Source organism: Carassius carassius, chromosome 1 (genome assembly GCF_963082965.1).
Source record: "Carassius carassius chromosome 1, fCarCar2.1, whole genome shotgun sequence".
Lineage (NCBI taxonomy): Eukaryota > Metazoa > Chordata > Actinopteri > Cypriniformes > Cyprinidae > Carassius > Carassius carassius.
This window is the reverse complement of record NC_081755.1, coordinates 37,023,951-37,043,562: the sequence shown is the minus strand read 5'-3', so window position 1 is coordinate 37,043,562 and position 19,612 is coordinate 37,023,951. Positions and strand designations below refer to the sequence as shown.

Genomic DNA, 19,612 nt, shown 5'->3' with positions numbered 1-19,612 from the left:
ATGATTTTTATACTGTACAAACTGTATTTTCCATCCCCTAATCCTACTCCTCACACAAATATACTGCCGTTTTGGCAAGAATTTAGAATAGGGAACACTTTTTCACTATTATCTAATTCCTAATTTGCTGCTTATTAATAGTTAGTAGGTAGTTGTTAAGTTTAGGTATTGGGTAGGATAAGAGATATAGAATAAGGTCATCATAAGGCATTAATATGTGCTTTATTAGTACTAATGGATGGCTAATATTCTAGTAATATGCATGCTGTGGACATAACACACTCTTGCTTGTCTGAAATTACTCTAATATAGTGAATTGTCTAACATAACAGCCATTAATTATCAGATAAATGTAATATTTTAGTCTTAACAGCTAAAAACAAATGACAACATATTATTTTAGTAAATATTACTATTAAACAATATTGTAAAATTGTTAATAACAATAATAATAATTATTATTTATAATATTAATTAATATTATAGGACTCTGGTTGAGTCCCGGATGATAACCGAGAGAGATTTGTGATAAAAATAAATAATAAATATAATTGTTGTTATCATGGATATTTAGAAATATTTATTTTTGTAGCCTGGTTCATTAGTATTGTGACAAAAAGCAGAAATAAAACAATAATTTAAAGCCGATTTTAAGATGTTTATCATACCGATTCTCACCTGCTGTTTGAATATGAACAAGCCCTTTGGCAATTAATTGATGCCTAATTGTCTCAAATGCATCTTGAAATACTTGAAATACAAGCTGTGGACTCTTATTATTATCATCAGCCAGAAAGTCAGAAAACACACCTTCCATAAGCTAGCTGTAGTACAATTAATCCAGCGACTATTAAGCAAGATAAGTAGCGTGTGCTGAGAATACCTCAGTCGTGACTGGTGAATCGTGAATGCTGCTGTCTATGTGTGTGTGTTTGTTTGCATATGTCTGTGCTCAGCACATGTCCATGCCAGATAGAGTTACTGGATTAAGAACTGATGAGTCTAACTGATCCCAAACGACAACCAGCCACTACAGTGCCTTTCCTACCCATATCCTCAAACTCCCTCTCACGTGACTCGCTCTGTCTCTCTGGCTCTAGCGTAACAGCTTAATTTGTTTGCTCACTGCTGGATGCAGTGCAGGGACATCATTGCTTACAAACCGTGTCTTTAAAAGGCTCACATAATATAAAAGTAAGGACAAATAAATAAAATGTCAAGTGTTTTAAGCAATATCAAAGTCAGAAGTTAATTCGATGAAAACAAAGATGTTGTTAAATGCACGTAGCAGATCTTTTTAACACAAATAGATGGTTAAAACACTCTTTGCTCTCCTGATCTGAGACTCTTATCAGGGGTCATAACATGGCTAAGCTTGTTAAAACTCTCAGGCAAGTCACTCTCAGACAAGACATGCTCCCTCTAGAAAGAACATGGCAATGCTGCTGAAGATCCTGTCTGGTAATGCCTTAAGAGGTTTGAGCTATTATTAGATTAGATTTGACAACAGCATTTATCAGTGTTTATTTATTATAACTTAAATAAAAATCAATAGTCTTTTCTGTAGCTTGAACAGTGGAGTATGGCACAATGGGTTTGTGGGTTTTATTTCCAGGGAAAGCAAGAACTGATAATATGTAAATGTATAATTTGAATGCAATGCAAGTTGATTTGGATAAAAGTCTTTTTAATGCAGTACTGAACAGGCTCTTCTGATATGAGCTGTATGTAAACGAAACAAATCTTTAGGTTTAAAACCTTTATACCTGTACAGCTCGTATAACAAACTCCTACTATTTAACTGTGATGACATTGAGTTAAAGTGAAGGTCGACCCAAAAATGAAAATTCTGTTATCATTTTCTCACCATCGTGTAATTCGAGTTTCTTTCCTCTGTTGAGTACAAAAGAAGATATTTTGAAGAATGTTGGAAACCATAAAGTTGCTAGTAGCCATTGACTTCTGTAATATTTATTTGCAAGAAGAAAGAGATTCATACAGGTTGGGAATGACATGAGGGTGAATAAATTATGACAGACATTTTATATTTGAATGAACTGTCCTTTTAAATGCATCAACCTATGATTTCCACTATCAACAGATGAAAATATTTAAGCTACATTTATAAAATCTATAAATAACTAAAAATGGAAAGGTTTTTTTCCTTTGCGCTTTTGAAAAGTTTTGTGTACAGACAACTACATTATCAAAATGATCCTTGTTCTACGGAGCCCTGCACTACATGCAAGAAAAATAAATAAATCGTTTAAAATAAAATTCGTTCTCTCGATTTATAAATTGTAAACCGAAGGAATGAAATAGTAAATCGTGCACATGATTAAGCCTACTATTTTCTTACTGCATGCCATGTGCGGGGCTCTGTATTGTTCAGTTCCACAAAAACAAAAAATGCTATATCATCCATGCCAGACCATAACAAGTGGTAATGTCACTTTGTAAAGAAACAATACACACCTGCTCCAAACTCATTTCTATAGACTTCACATGTAATATGCATGGCTAAGACATCACCATTTTCACAAATTCACGTTTTCATAGTTTACATGGAGATGATAATGGTATTGTTTTCAAGAACTTGCAGTTTGAAACCCGTTTTCAAAAGTTTAAACTTTTAAGCTCTTGTTGGGCAAGACACATAAAAGGTTTTCCAGTTTTAGTTGAAAATGGTGTCCTCTCGGAGGAAGAGCACTATTATATCAGAAGGTCATAATAGTTGTGATTCCTCATGTTACGAGTTGAATTGAGAGCTCAAACTCTGGGTTCCTGAAACACCATATAAGGCTCGCTGAGTGAAGTAGCTCATTCTCTGCTGTAGTACTGCTGGATCTCTGCGCTGTTGTTATACTGGGCCTATTGTGTTTCATTTGTGAGAGGATCTGGCAGAATGCTGATGCTTACAGTTTGCTTATTTAGGAGCAGAGGACCCCTACACACACACACACAAACACACACACACACACACACACACACACACACACACACACACACACACACATACATACACACTCACTAATAGCTATTCTCTGATGGACTAAACTTCAACATTGAAACCAGTCATTGCTAGATATTCCCATTTCAAATCTATTCTTAACACTTCCAAAGGGCTTATTTAAAACATGAGTAATGGGTAATTATAGTTCAGTCTCATCACCAACTTTAGTCTGGCCTTCCACACACACACACACACACACACAAAATGGTACATTCCCTACAGCAGCTCTTCTTTAGGGCTCCCATGGGTCGACCATCCACCACATGCCAGGTCTACAGTACGTTATATGGGTGATAACATGATGATGTCATTATTTCTGTATGAGTAAATCTGTGTTTACGTTGTTATGGGAGTTTGGTGACTAGGTAACCACATCTGTGGACACATGAATGATAATTTAGGAAGGCATGTTTGGGTAATTTCATGTATTACAGCTGAGTGTGACTAACTGATGGCTTAAGATGATGGCTTACAGTCTCTTTTCAGACCAGATGCATTAGCTCCACTTGTTCTTCAGGTTCCTCATATTATTGCTCAGAAATGACTGTCACAACACACTCTTAAAAATAAAACACACTCTACAGTAATGCCATAGAAGAACCATTTCCCCCCCCCAAAGAACCTTTCAGTGAACAGTTCTTAAAAGAAGATTTTTTCACTATAAAACTATAAAATAATAATTTGTTTTACACTATTAAGAACTTTTTGTACAACAGAAAGGTTCCATGAACCAATGCTAATGAAGAACCTTTATTTGTGTATTTGTGAGATTAAAGAGATGTGAAAAATTAGCAACAATAGTAATTAAATTGAATCAGCCTATAGTTTTCATTCAAACCTGTTCAAGTGACCATCAGCATTTGTTTGATAGATAGTAATGCAGCATTACAATCAATCAATCAATCAATCAATCAATCAATCAATCAATCAAAATAAAATAAACCAAATCCAAAAAGCAGTTAGCAAATAACAGCAGTGTACTTTTGCAATTAATTTGTTTTTAAAAACAAATGAAAATGTTCAGCAAGGAGGCGTTCAATTTATCAAAACTGACAGAAAATACATTTAGAATTTTGCTAAAGATTTCATTTACTTCATTTACATTTACTATTCTTTTGAGCTTTCTATTCATAAATGTATCCTGAAAAAATATTAAATGTTTCTTGGGCAGCAAATCAGCATATTATAATGATTTTTGAGGATCATGTGACACTGAAGACTGGAGTAACAATGCTGAAAATTGAGTTTTGCATCCTATGAATAAATTACATGTTAAAATCTATTGGAATAGAAAACAGTAATTGAAAATTTTAATGATATCACATAATATTGCTGATTTTACTGTACTTTACTGTAATTAATGCCACTTTGGTGAGGATAAAATAATATTTTTTGAACTATTAAAAGGTCAGTGGGGGTATTTTAAAATACCTGAAACATGTTAGGCTAGCTTAAACATTTTATAATGGTGCATGCTTCTTGGAATTTATATCTTGAAATTTAAGCTGGTCTAAGAAGCTATTTGTTTTTATGTAGGAATAATTTTTGGAGGGAATTGTAAGTGTTATTACTATTTTTACTTCATGTTAGTAGGACAATATCAGTAAACTTGCTGAGACTGCAATATACTTAAATGCACCTATGTACTTCAGTGGTGTAGAGTGTCAGTGCAAGAGGAGTTTCCCATATGCAGGAGCTCAGCAAAACAGGTTATGGAGCACATTTACACAGATAAATAAAAGAGAAATGCTAGTTTTACAGGTAAGTTCATAGCCTTTAAAAAGTAAACATGCCTATATTTGTGGTGGAGATGATTGTTAAATTAACTTACTTTCGTGCTCCCCTTTTTATAGTTATGCGACAACGCTGTATGATTTATGAATGTGTCTGTTGAATTGTTTTGCAGCAGTGTCATGTCCTCGGGGAAGTAATCGGGATGGTACACAAATGCATTATTAGAGGAACCTGCTGTAATTTGAGCTTCTGATCAACCAAACTTTCTTCAGTTGAGACTCCACCCTTGTTTTTCCAATTTGAGGTGTTGATATCATCTTAATCACACACCAGGAGTTGTACTTCAGACTTCCAAAGTGAGTTCATGATATGGATAAAATGGAAAGTGTAGGCCAGGAGTCCAGAGCTGAACGGATAGCTCGCTACAAAGCAGAGAGACGCCGAGAGCTGGCCGAACGTTACGGCAGCCAGGAAGAGGAGCTTCCATCTAAGTGGTCGAGAAGAGAGAGGGAAGGACGCGGCGTCCGTGACTCTACCTATGCGGATAAGTCTGTTTCGGGAGGAATGAATGGAGGGATGGGGAGGAATGGACAAACACCACTGGAAGAGAGGCCTGTTACAGAAAAGATCTCCAATGGGTGTAAGGTGAACAGCCGTGGAGAGAACATACACAAAAACAGGTGAGCTTTCCTGTGCCTTTGTACGTTTACATTTACATTTAGTCATTTGGAGACACTCTTATCCAAAGCGACTTACAACTGGGGGATACATAAAGCGATTCTTCTTAAAGAAGCAAACAGACATAAGAAGTGCAATACCTAAACTCATAATTTGCTGCTTATTAATAGTTAGTAAGGTAGGTATTTAGTTTAGGTATTGGGTAGGATTAGAGATGTAGAGTATAGTCATGCAGAATATGTGCTTTATATTTAGATTGGTCTTTATTATATATATATATATATATATATATATATATATATATATACATACATACATACATACATACACTATATAAGTGTTGCCAAAATTCTAAATTATATTTAAAATATCAAGTTTAAATGTTTATTATTTATTTTCCTAAAACACATCCCTGGTTTTACTGTGGGCATAAGCAAGGCATTAATTGCAATGAGGGAGATATGGAAAATGTTCTGCCAATATTGAGACTGATTTAAACAAGATTACCTCTGAATATATTCTGATCCCCACTAGGTTTTGCTATATTTCCCTGTGCACTAAAAAATAATATTTAGACCGAACTAATTTGATTTTGAATTACATTGTTTTAACATAAACTAATTAACTTAATGTGGTACATATTTAATGGTAGTACATAAATGAAACAGGCCAAATATCTGAATTAAGAAAAGCATGGCATATTCTGTTATTAACAATTTATATCTGTCTGATTTTATTTAAATAATATTTTTAAATGCTATTTATTAAACTTGCTTAGAATCATGCATCTGTTTATTGTGGAAACAATTACATTCATTCAGTTGAAAATTATAAATATGGCAAGTTGTGCAACGATCAGTATTCAGTTAGTTCAAATGTGTGAGATTGAAACAAAGTTGATTTGTTGATGAGAAATATTTAAACCTTGTTATTGTGTATTTAAAACATACAGTTTACTAGTACTACTACAGAATTCTTATTTGTTTAATTTATGTATGACTGGCAAATACGCATCACATGAAGTTAGTTTCTTTATGTCAAAACTGTCTAATACAAATGGATGGAAATGTTATATGCAATACACAAACATAAATCATAAGTTTAGACCTAAATATATATTTTTTCCAGCTACACTTTTATCATTCTCTATATCCACCCCTGTCCCTGTTGTCTCTCAGCTGTCCCTTCCGTGCACACTTTATTTCCTCCAGTTCTTGTCTCTAGCTGAAATCTTCTGCCTCTCTCCAGGGAAAGTTTGTTGGGCTCGTCTGGTACAGTGGCTGGGGAAAACCCTCCAGACTCCTATGGGCCCTCAACCCCTGACACTCCTCAGTTACACACTCATGTATCAGTAGGCCAGCTGAAGAACGCTCTTCTACAGCAAACCTCGAGCCCAGCTCCGTCTGATAGAGTGTAGGGACGCCTCAGTGTGTGTGTTCATTTACTGCTTCATTCTGTTTGTGTTATCCCAGGCAAAACATTTTCAGCTGTTTGGCCAGTGTTAACTATCACTCTAGTAATTTGCATAATGTGTCTACTTTAAAATATGTTTGAAATTGTGCAATAAACACTGTATATATTTTAATATACAATCCATATTAATATAATGTATAAGCTAGTCAAACATAACTGGTCAAACATATTATTTCTATTTCAAATAAATGCTGTTGTTTGTAATTTATATTCATTTTAAAATCTTGAAAAAATATATCAGTTTCTAAAAATATATTAAGCAACACAACCGTTTTTAACATTGACAATAATACAGTTTTTTTCGATTGCTATTCGACAGTGAGCAAATCTGGAGCTACATGTGCAAAACTCTAACTACAGTCTGCACTACCAACAGTCACCTGAGCTAAACAGTTCACATCACCTGTATCATCAAACACCAATACAGAAAATACTAACTTTTCATCTTTACAGTTTGAACAGTTTCAGTGGCTTCATACAAAGTCATATTTTCTTCAAAGAAAAGAGTGACATTCTTTCAGGATTTATTTACATTAGAACATAATTCTTTAAGGTAAATGAAAATTAGTCAATAGTCTGCAGTAATTTACAGAATTACAGTAATGAGAAAAAAAGGTAGAAACTAAAAGTACATACTGTAATTCGAACAAATAATTTTCAGGGCTAATCCTGAAATTGCAATCAGCAGTGTTTGAAAGGCACAAGGCTGAAATCTATTCTGTTTTGAATGTGTGGTTCACAGTTTTGACAGCAGTGTGTTAGCATTTGAACAAAGTGCTGTAAATCCACAGTGTTGTGCAGGTTGTGGTTAAAGTCGTGGGATAAGTGTGTAGAGTTTTGAAAACTGTGTTCAAGCAATGAAAACGAACTAGAGTTTGTTCCACATGTACTGCTGCTGTGCAGACTGTAGTTAGAGTTTTGCACATGTGACTCCAGTTGTGCCCACTGTCGTTTAGCAATCGAAAAAAACTGTAATACGTTTTCTTGAGCGGCAAATCAGCATATTACAATGATTTCTGAAGGATCATGTGACACTGAAGACTGGAGGCATCACAGGAAAATAAATTACTATTTTTAAATATATTCAAATAGAAAAAAGTTATTTATAAATTGTCATGGTATTTCACAATATCACCGTTTTTATATATTTTTTTGTGCTGTCAAATAATTGCATCCAAAATATATATTTGTGGTTTGTTTACATAATATATATGTGTGAGCTGTGTATATTTATAATGTATGTATTTATTTTATGTTTATATATTACATATATTTATATAAAATATAAGAATATAAATATATAAATGTATATGCATGTAAATATTTCCAAAATATATACTGTATATGAGTGTATCTATATATACTTAATAAATATACACAGTACACACGCATATATTACATAAACAAAAAACTATTATTTTGTTTAAAAAATCATCTCAGGTTACGAATGTAACCATGGTTTCCTGAGAGGGAACGAGACACTGTGTCCTCTAGGGGTCGCTTTGGGGAACACCTCGTCGTGACCCGTGTCTGAAGCATACTTTGAAAAATGCCACCGTGTTGGCCGGCGACAGCCTCTGACGTCACTACCGGCGCGACTATATATCCTCTCCGTAGGACCAACTATGCTTCATCCCCTTGGTGCGAAGGCGACATTCCCCGAGCCTCAGCCCCTGCCTCAACAGGATGTCTGCTCTCACAGTGCATCTCAAAAACAGTATGTAGTACTGGAGCGCTCTGGTGAAAAAAACGAGAATTCAGTCTCATATGAGAGGAGGACTCCGAGCTCAGAGTAGCACGCTCATAGGCGACCCTTTTTCTTTTGGAAAAGGGGAGCGCTGCTAAACTACCACAAGAATTGCCCAACAGCCCCTCATGTTGAGGGAAGCGATGCTTGAGGTGTATAACAAATACACACTGGCTGAATGAAGCCCAAGACACCCAGGCCTAATCATCTTAAGAAAGGGAACGAAGCGGAGCGCGTAACCCCTATCGTACAGGATTTCAGAAAGTGCGCAGAGTCTTGCGTGCACACTTACCACTTACGTGGATTTCAGACAGTGCGCAAAGTGTTCACGTGCACACTGACCACCATGTGGTTTTGAGAAAGTACACAGGCTTAGCTTGTGTACTGAAAGGTTCCTAAGCATTGCAGAGGCGCTGGATCGCACGGGAGAGGCCAGCTCCAATTTTCCAAACCTCAAGCGAGGGGAGCATCACCTGAGGCAGTTCATACAGAAAGACTTCCGTAACTACCAACTCCACCTTCCCAGTGGACGTCGCTAAGCGGCCAGGAGGCCCCTCAGGGTGACCTGGCCGGATATCCTGCCGGATGCGCCAAGCGGCCAGGCGGCCCCTCAGGGTCGTATATAACCACCAGCAATATAACACCCATAAGCAGATAAAGAAAGGGTTACATACTCACCTACCCTCCTGTACCAGAGTCCCGCTTACGGGGTGCCCCCTTTTGGTCCGGACCATCAGTAAGGTGGTTACTATGAATATAGGGGAATATTACTGGATATGGAATATCCAGACTATGTAACTGGTCACTGGAATATTGGGGAAGTTGTGGCCTAATGGTTACAGAGTCGGACTTTCAATTGAAAGGTTGTGAGTTCGAGTCTCGGGCCGGCAGGAATTGTAGGTGCGGGGAGTGCATGTACAGTTCTCTCTCCACCTTCAATACCACGACTGAGGTGCCCTTGAGCAAGGCATCGAACCCCCAACTGCTCCCCGGGCGCCGCAGCATAAATGGCTGCCCACTGCTCCGGGTGTGTGTTCACAGTGTGTGTGTGTGTGTGTGTTCACTGCTCTGTGTGTGTGCACTTTGGATGGGTTAAATGCAGAGCACGAATTCTGAATATGGGTCACCATACTTGGCTGAATTTCACGTTCACTTTTTTTTATAGGACCAACCAAAAACATCATAGGTCCAGCATAGGAGACTGTTATGTGAGAAATTTTCCACCTAACCTCGATCAGGTGGAGAGCTGCGACACTAGCCTTCTGTGCCCGTCTTTGATCCTCAGATCGAGATGGGCCAGGACCCCTTTGTTGTTCGGGCTCAGACCTGGACCTTTGTGGAATGAAGGATTTAAAGGCAGCTGAGCGCGCCCTTGCCTCCCTAAACTTTTCGACCACCATCTCGACAGAGGTACCGAAGAGCTCAGAAGGCGAGACCGGAGCATCGAGAAGAAACCCCCTTTCTACCCTCCCGATGTCTGCCAGGTTCACCCACAGATGTCTCTCCATTACCACCATGGCCGCCATAGACCTACCCATGGTGGAGGCGGCCTGCTTGGTAGCACGGAGAGAGAGGTCTGTGGTGCGGCGCAGCTCGGCTACCTGGTCAGCTGAAAGGCCCTCGCCTGTATCAGGTCCTTCAGCAGGTCAGCCTGGTAAGCCTGAAGTACTGCCATCCTGTGCAACGAAGCCACAGCCTGACCTGCTGCTGCGTATGCTTTACCATTTAAGCGGGATGTATCCTGGAGGGGCTTAGATGGCAAAGAGGGAGATTTAAGAGAGGATGTTTCCCCCACAGAGAGATAGCTACCCAGCGTCTCTTCTACAGGGGGCATCCTCTCATAGCCGTTTTCAAGCATGCCCTCGATATTAGCATAACTCGTATGCTAAAACCGATGGATGCGAGAGGAAAATGGCCTCTTCCATTCCTTTTTGACTTCTGCATGTAAGTCAGGCAAGAATGGAAGGCTCACCTGGGCTGGAGGGCTATGGTCAGACAAATAACGCTCATCGAGGCGACCTCGCAGCGTCACTTTTCTGGCACGCTTCCATGGCAAGTCTAATTTTGCCGTGGCGCGATCCACAACCTCTAACAGCTCCCCATACGCAGGGCAGGAGGATTGAGAAGGCTTAGCCTCAGCTTCTTCGCCACTCTCAGATATCTCCTGCTCTTTCTGGGTAGAACCCAGCAGGGCACTAACTTCAGTATCAGAATGGGTTAATGACAACGCATCTTTCTCCTGAAGTTCACTCTTGTCTGCCGCCGAAGAGTGTGAAAGGAAAAGTCCCCCTCTACACTCCTCAGCGAGATCCACCTGTGATCCCCACAAGCTGATTCTCCTCCGTGCCTCGGCAACGGCGGGTCCTAAACCGCGGGAACCAGATGGCTGTACCTCTTTCCTCGAAAAGAGAGACAAACGAGAGCGGAGCTTTTTCACAGAAAAACGCTCGCAGTGCACGCAGATTGCCCCCTCAAGGACATCGCGTGTGTGCTCTTCGTCCAAACAAGAGATGCAAAGACTGTGTGTGTCATCAGGTAACAAATAACGCTGACATGGATGCACACACTGTTTAAACGCCTTACTAGTGGATGCCATGATAACAATGATAGATCGCTTTTACCATTTTGGTCGTTTCTCAGATGTACGCTTCAAACAAAACAGTCAATGAAGACGAAGAAGATAAGTGACGGGTCCTACGGGCGCGTATTTATAGTCGCGACGGTAGTGACGTCAGAGGCTGTCACCGGCCAACACGTTGGCGTTTTTCAAAGTATGCTTCAGACACGGGTCACGACGAGGTGTTCCCCAAAGCGACCCCTAGAGGACGCAGTTCGAAGTTCCCTTGACAGGGAATGCAGCATTCTTGAGCATAATATCTCTTTCAAAAACATAAAAGAATCTTACTGACCTCCAATTTGAATGGTAGTATATAAATATAAAATAGCTCCAGTCTATTTATCCTTGTATGCAAAATATAAAATTTTGAGGTTCACTTTAGTTTATATTTATTACTGGAGTCTATCTCTGATCTCTTTATGTAATAAACTGTATTCTGTGCACATTTTGTGGTGCTAACACAATGCTAATGTGCACCTGTAGTTTTGGGGCAGTGTGATTGATTCTGTCTAACACTCTACATTCTTCAGTGTGCTGTGAGGAGTAGCAGAGCTCTTTTCTAATCTTTTCCTTTGACTCATTGCTTCTTTCTCTGTTTCTTTTCCCCATGTTCTTCCTCTCCTTCATCTGTTATGGTCTATCTACTCAAATACTAGAGCCACTGATGGTGGTGTGGTGGCCTTGACGCTTGACCACGCAGCTCAACCAGCTGCTGAAGGAAGTCGTCGGCGTGCCCGTCGATACATGCCAGGGGATGCTGCAGGGAGCCGCAAAAATAGTGAACGCTTTCGTACTCAACCCGTAACAGCCTGTGAGATAAAGGACAGCTGCGGGTACGGAGACGACTGTCTCTGATCTCCACTTAGGCCTTCAGTGTGCTTCAGCTGCTTACTACCTAGACACACTAACTTTATTATTAACCTTTTAAGATGTGACAAAACCATTTGTACATGCAAATGCCTCTGAACATTGCTTACATACATTATACATTACCATTCAGAAGTTTGTGGTTTTGATGAATACTATTATTCATCAAGGAAGCTTTGAATTTATCTAAAGTGAAAGTAAAGACATTTTTAATGTTACACAAGTTTTCTATAGTTGGTAAGCATAAGAAACATATTTCAAAAACATTTAAAAAATTGCACCGAACCCAACTTTTGAATAGTAGTCTATGTACATGAAGTGGAGTGTGTTTCTGCCACTGGATAAAAAAGAGAGAAAGAAAGAAAGAAAGAAGAATGCTATTAATAAAAGGTTATTGTGAATTTTTATCTTACAATTCATTTTTTTCTTCCTTGCAATTTTGAGTTTAGATCTGAGTTTTGCAAGACAAAGTCTAAACTGTCATGAAGAATAGCAAACCCCTTTTTATTCAGTGGGGGGAACAAAATAACAGTTGATGTAAACTCAGCATTCTGATAAAAGAGTCAGAATTAGGAGATATAAAATCAGAATTCTGAGTTGCGAGTTCTTAAAATTAAAAAAAAAAGTCTGAATTGTAAGATAAAAAGGTGCAATTGCCATTTTTATATTTGGGTATAGGATTAAAGGATGAAGAATATGTTCATGCAGAATAAGACATGCATATGTGCTTTATAAGCAATATGTGCTTTATAATAATCAGCCAAAATGCCAGTAACATGCATGCTAATGAGATAAGTGAGACTTGGTCCCTAAACCAAAGTATTTGCCACACACACTCACATTCACACTCACACATATATTTATAATACATACATATTTTTGTATCACTGCATAAAAACAAACAAATGTTTAAGAAAAGGCTGGGCGTGTTTGTTGCTATTTTAATAATTTAAGAGCGAAATCCGAGGACGTTTTAGTTCTATTGTACCTTTCAACTACTTGGAATATATTCACAGATGTCAGAGATCATAAGTCAGCACAGTCCTTTCCTTTGAGTCAGGAAATGAGTTCAGCATGTATTTGAGGTGCTTGATAGGATCATCAAACAGGGTGTGTGTGAGAGCTCACAGTGCATTATGTCATGCTTCTAACCTGCACAGATGTGTCTGTGTCTGTCACAATGCCTGTAATGCAGGAGAGGCTTGTTACAGCAGATCTGGCGTGAAGTCATCTCACTTTTTTCTGTGTATCTTTTACTTTGCATGAGAAGGTTTGAATGAGTGGTTGAATGTGAGTTTGATTGTCTGCTGCTTCCTGTTACTCTGAGAGCTCTCATGTTTTCTTTATTTCACAGAAGAATGGACGATGAAAATCAAGACAACTCACAAAGTAAGTGCTTAATATTGCTGTATTTTTAATTTAGGTGATATAAGCTGTTATAAGTAATTAATGTGGTTACAAAGTTAAAACCTGCAGTAAGAAGCTCATTGCACTTTTTTTTGCAAATGAATCTAAAACTCTTGAATTTTAATAGACATAATTTTGACAAGATAAATAAGGTGAAAACAAAGGTGATGGTATAATAATGAAATATTTTTGCAATTAATTGTTGATGAAATTTTAGTATACTTTTCAAATGTTTGTTATTGGTATAATTTTTTTGTGCTTTTTTAAAGATCTTATGCTCACCGAGACTGCATATATTTGATCAAAAATACAGTAAAATTTTAAAAATTGTGAAATATTATTACAATTTAAAATTTAAATGTTTTCTATTTTAATATATATATTAAAATGTACATTATTTCTGTGTGCAAAGCTGAATTTTCAGCATTATTGCTCCAGTCTGCAGTGTCACATTTCCATCAGAAATCATTTTAATATGCTAATTTGCTGCTCAAGAAACATTTATGATTGATATCCATGTTGCTTAATATTTTTGTGGAAACCGTCACATTTTTCAAGATACTTTGATTTACATTTACATTTATTAGTTTAGCAGACACTTTTATCCAAGGTCGAATTCAGTTATTCTTTTGATGAATAGAAAGTTCAAAAGAACATTTATTTAAAACACTGTTGTAACATTGTAAATGTTATTATTTTCATTTCGATCAGTTCAATGCTGAATAAAGTATTAATTTATTTGTTAAAGAAAAAAAAAATCTTACTGACCCAAAACTTTGATTGGTAGTTTACAGTATATAGTACTGTAGTACTTACATTTATAGCAGTTTGTTGTCGTTGTCAGTGATTGTTAAACTGTTGTCTTAGTGGCCTTTCATACATTTTGTAACTCTTACGCTACATAGTATAAGTGCAATGTAATACCTATTTTAAAAATAAAATTTTTATAAGTCCTGCTAGTTTTATGATGGAATGAAACGATGGATCAAAGTGAGACAGTGTGTAGTGGAAGTGTGTAGGATACCATAGTAAACCAAAACATAAACACACTCTTATACACATGCAAATATTTTGAGTAAGTGGAGACTGTCGTAAACAGTTATAATGACCTCTGTTTTATTACCGGAGAGAGGATAAATCTTACGAGGCTGCATTAGAGCAAGCTTAAAAAGTGACACATATAAGTTATGCTTTTCAGGACAGTGATAAGTCACACACAATCATCTGATCATCTAAAAACACAGTTAGCATAATGAACAAAGCTCAAACATGACCTGAGAGACAAACAGAGAGAAGAAGTGTGTGTGTGTGTGTGTGTGTGTGTGTGTGTGTGTGTGTGTGTGTGTGTGTGTGTGTGTGTGTGGTTGAGATCAGCCGTAAATCTGCCAGTTAAGAGAAGTACACACAGGTGAAGAATACATCTGCCAGGCCGTCTGTGATTTTGGCCAAACATGGAGCAATGAGTTTATGAGTGCGTGAGAGAGTAGGTATGATATGTTTGTTAGTCATTTAGTGATCTCACACAGACATTTGGCCATTATGATCTAAGGTGAATCAAATGCACATGTGTTTGCGCGTATGCATTTTAGGCAACTATAGTTTATAGTTTAGAACTGAGTGGAATCTGACAAAACCTCTCTATAGGGACAACCTCAATTACAAAAACGATATGAATAGTATTTTTTAGTCTTTTAATTGAAATGATTGAGTTATATTAAGTTCATTATAGTTCACTCAATCAACTTAGAAAGACGGTAGTTATGATATGTTCTCAATTAGATAAATATGTGTGTATCAGCACAGTGATCCTTTTCCACATGTAATGTGTTCTTGCTGTTTTTCTTGCAGTGGATGTAAAGACAGATGACAGAGCCAAGATGAGTGTAGCTGCCAAGATGTCTCTGTTTAAAGTAGGTGAAACAAGAGCCCATCATATCTCTTTAGCATCTGCTGCATGCTGAAAAGAAAAAGGTCATTGCCATGGATGGAATACACACACACACACACACACACACACACACACACACACACACACACACACACACACACACACACAGACACACACACACACACACACACACACACACACACACACACACACACCTTGTATATATTTACCCATGTGGGGACTTCTCAATTTACTGTTCTCAATAGAAGCTAATTATATATACTGTAGACTATACTACCATAAAATACACCTTTTGGTACTTTTATGATTATTCTGTTTTGTCAGGCATCATTGTCTTATATTTTCAGAAATGACACACTCAGAACATACACTCATATTCAAAGATCTTCCAGAGTTTATTTAGTTATTTATTTAGTTTTCAGAATAGAGCAAATATATGAGTTGTGAAAAACACCTACTAGGAAACATTAGATGATTAATTTTGAATGCACTCATTTAAATATCGTGTTATGTGCAACTTTCTCTCTCTCTCTCTCTCTCTTTCTCTCTCTGTTTCTGATCCAGTATATTTTCTCTTCTCTGTTCTCTCTCTATGTCTGTCTTTGGACTGTAGGTGGTAATAAGACACCTGGAGTGTTTGGTTACAGTGTGACCCACTGGGTTTCATTGGTTACTGTGTCTTCCTTACCCACAGTGCCAACCCAGGCTCTATTTTATTTATTCTGCCATTGACCCACTTCAACAGAGACATTTAAAATTGCATTGCAATTGAATTTTTGCAGATACAGAAATGACAGGAAGTGTTCACCTAAATGTTCACCTACGATAATTCTGTAATTTATTCATCCACGTGTTAATGTGATTATTTGGGGAACACATAAGTAGATTAAAAAAAAAAATGTTTTACATTCAATGAAAGTGAATTGTGACCAGGGACAAAAAATGAAGTATATTAAAGAGTGAATGCCAACATAAATATAACGAACGAAATCTGAAATAACTTTTATGGTCATTTTTTGAATTTGATGCCGCTTGGTCACCATTCACATTTATATTTAAGTAACATGAACATTAAGCCTGTTTCACACATACTCCATCTGCAGTGCGAATGCAGTCCGTGCGCGTTAACATTATGTGTGTGGTGCAGAAGCAGCACGGACTCATTGTGCTTTCACATGGGACGCGTTTGCAGTCCGCTACTGGTCCGCGGCTGTTTAGTACACAAACAAAACATTTGTTCATTATTTTATATTTAAGATAATGTAAAAAAAAAAAAAAAAAAAAAAAAAACCCTATTTCAGCATTGTGACTTTTTTATCACAGAACAGTAACAATCTTTCATAATCATTTTAGTTTAAACTCAATAAATATAAACAACATATTATTCATGCATTTGACTCCTAGGTTTGTATAATAAGCTGCTCAAGCAAGCGGCAAAACATTTTAAACACAACAATTAGCCTACTGTTCTTGTTAGGATATCGCAAATATTTAAAATTAAAACACCACTGACAGAAACAGTCGACTCTCGTGCCTTTCGCATTTAAATCTTTATTACAAGCAATTGCACGTTTCTAAATGAACTTTGTTTTTCTGCTTCCATAAAAGTGCATATATTATGTTGCCTCGTTTATTTAAAGGTGCTCTTGTTCTTGTTTTAAACCTAGCCAAAAACCCATGTGTTGCGTGTGAAACACAGTAGGCTTTAATTAGTATACATCTATTGTGAGATTACTGCATTTCCGTGTCAATTCATGTTCATTTTTACCGCGAACAATGCGCTATCACTTTAATTCAGCATGTGCAGCACAGCAAAAATAGACCCAGTATGTAAACGATTGCTGCACTGCTGCAGACACACCACTCCTGGAATGCACTGACGGACCGCAACCGCGTGCAGTGTGAACGCTCTGATCTTTTAACATGGGTGCGTACAAAAAATATGCAACGCATACGCACTGCAGACGGAGTATGTGTGAAACAGGCGTCAACTTTTGATTAATGTTGTTCCTCTGTCAGGAGTTGGAGAAGACCGCTTCACCTGAGGCTTCCTCGTTCCTCAAACCTCGCTCCAGTAATAGTTTCCATGAGCGCAGAGTTCGCCGTAACAACGATCCTCGAGCACTCACTCAGCCAATCACCTTTGAGGAAACAGTGATGGCAGCGAGGTAGGCAGGACTGAGACAGGACATCTGTCTCACAATCTTTAGCTATACTCACATCAGGAGGGCCACTGTTACAAAGGCCATTCACCTAAAAAAGTCATTCTGAGAGTTAATAACAAGCAGCATATTTGGGAAAAAGATGATGAGCTTATTAACTGCTAATTAACTGTCTATTATTCTTCCTCCAGTCCACAGTTGCGTGAGGAAGGTGAGGCTGAGCCTGATGCAGAGGATGATGCAGGCACTAAACTGTCGATGAGTGAGAAACTGGCTCTCTTCAACAAACTGTCTCAGCCCATATTGGGTGCTGTGGGGAGTCCTGCAAGAGACGGCAGCCCTCTAGAGGCCTCTGGGAGACGCAGACAGAAGGGTGCACGTTACCGCACACAGCCCATCACTGTGGATGAGGTCAATTTGGTAAATGTATTTGTGGTGCATAAACATACTGTGTAGGTCTGCATATCTGTAATTACTAGAAGTCTTCTCCATTTGCCACTTGCGGAGTAACTCTAGTCAGTGTATGGTGAGCAAATCAGTGTGTTACAAGAGCTTTAGATCTAGTGACCCTCATGAAAGGACCAGATTTCGGTTTATGCTGGCTGGTTGATGTTTAGCCTGTGGACCAGCAAAGCAACTCTTTCGCCCCACTGTTTTTTTTTTTGTTTTTTTTTGTTTTTTTTAAGTTGCCAGTCACTGCAACATTTTTTATCATTTTCACAAAAATCTTATGACCCCAGAATATTATGCATGTATAAATATCTAAACATGTAATGTCAAAAGAAAGAGCTTCATGCATTAATTTTTTATTAAGACTTGAATTTTGGTAGTTTTCATCACAATGCAACATTTTAAACAAAATGCCACATCCTGGGTTGACATTTCATTCAGTATAAATTGCTAATTTAAAATAAAAATAAATAATGTGGTAGAAATACATATTGCAATGGCAAAATGAAAGTTTGGAAATATAAACTGATATTTCCGCCTGACACACTTCAGCAAAGGATAGAAAAAACTGACTTAAAACTATTTTTAGCTGGTGACAATACTAGGGTTCTAATTTGGCCACCACTGTATACAGTATATACAGGGAATTGTTTATTTTGTGACTATAAATTCTAGAGTATCTGCTCTGCTACTTTCAGAGACATTGACAAGCTTTCTTCCACTCTTAGCTTCAGAAAGGGCCTGTTGAGCTTCCTCGTCTTCATCTGGCGCCTGACCTCTCTGACCGACAGCAGGCTGAGTCCATCAATCTGAAGCCCAGTGAAGTGCATCTCTCTGGGCTGAGCTCTTCACAAGAGTGGGGTTCCTCCTCCGAATTCACCTCATCACCCAATTTGAAGCCTACATCAGATAGCAACTCCCAGAAGGCAGTGCAGATTAAAGGCATCTTGAAAAAGAGCTCTTCTGAGGGAGTGGTGTGGAGGAGTGAAAGCAGAGACAGGGATAACCTGAATGGACATGGCCTGGAGCAGATCGGGAGAGAGAGAGAAGTGATAGAAGAGAGACATATGACACCTGTGGATCAATCTCCAGCTCCTCTCTCCAGCGCTCCCTGGAGGCAGAGGGCAAGGAAGGAAGCCTCTGCATACTCTGGCAGAACACGGAGATCTGCCCCTAAGCCTGAGTTATGTCCATCTCTATCAGAAGACCTCCAGATCACTGAACAGAGCAGAGAATCAGCCATCAGTGACAGGTACTCAGAAAACACACATACATTATGCAAAAAAAAATTATTTTGTATGCGATTAATTGTTTGATAGCACTAGTTTTGTAGCCTGACTACGTCAGACTTCATACTTCCACTCAATTTCAGTTCGCTTCTATACTCAATCTGAGATAGCAAACCAGCTCCCAGATTTCCTCTGGCTCCAAACCAGCTGTCCAATCAACGAACAGAGGGCATGCTGACGTAGACGCTAAGCTAAGCGCCAAATTTAAGATTGTAGTTTAGGTAACGGAAATCGAAACCGACCACGCATATGGAGACAGGGGATGC

At 38.1% G+C, this 19,612-nt stretch overlaps 1 protein-coding gene across 1 annotated transcript in view; it reads left to right on the top strand.

The window, feature by feature from the left end:
- svilc (supervillin c) overlaps positions 1-19,612 on the top strand; it is a 34,449-nt gene that overhangs the window by 1,240 nt on the left and 13,597 nt on the right. Inside the window, exons 2-9 of the mRNA XM_059558045.1 lie at positions 4,920-5,427; positions 6,674-6,838; positions 11,919-12,095; positions 13,484-13,518; positions 15,385-15,446; positions 17,465-17,613; positions 17,799-18,027; positions 18,786-19,309. Of these exons, the coding sequence (XP_059414028.1) occupies positions 5,117-5,427; positions 6,674-6,838; positions 11,919-12,095; positions 13,484-13,518; positions 15,385-15,446; positions 17,465-17,613; positions 17,799-18,027; positions 18,786-19,309 (1,652 nt within the window). The 5' untranslated portion in view covers positions 4,920-5,116. The remainder of the gene's footprint in view (positions 1-4,919; positions 5,428-6,673; positions 6,839-11,918; positions 12,096-13,483; positions 13,519-15,384; positions 15,447-17,464; positions 17,614-17,798; positions 18,028-18,785; positions 19,310-19,612) is intronic.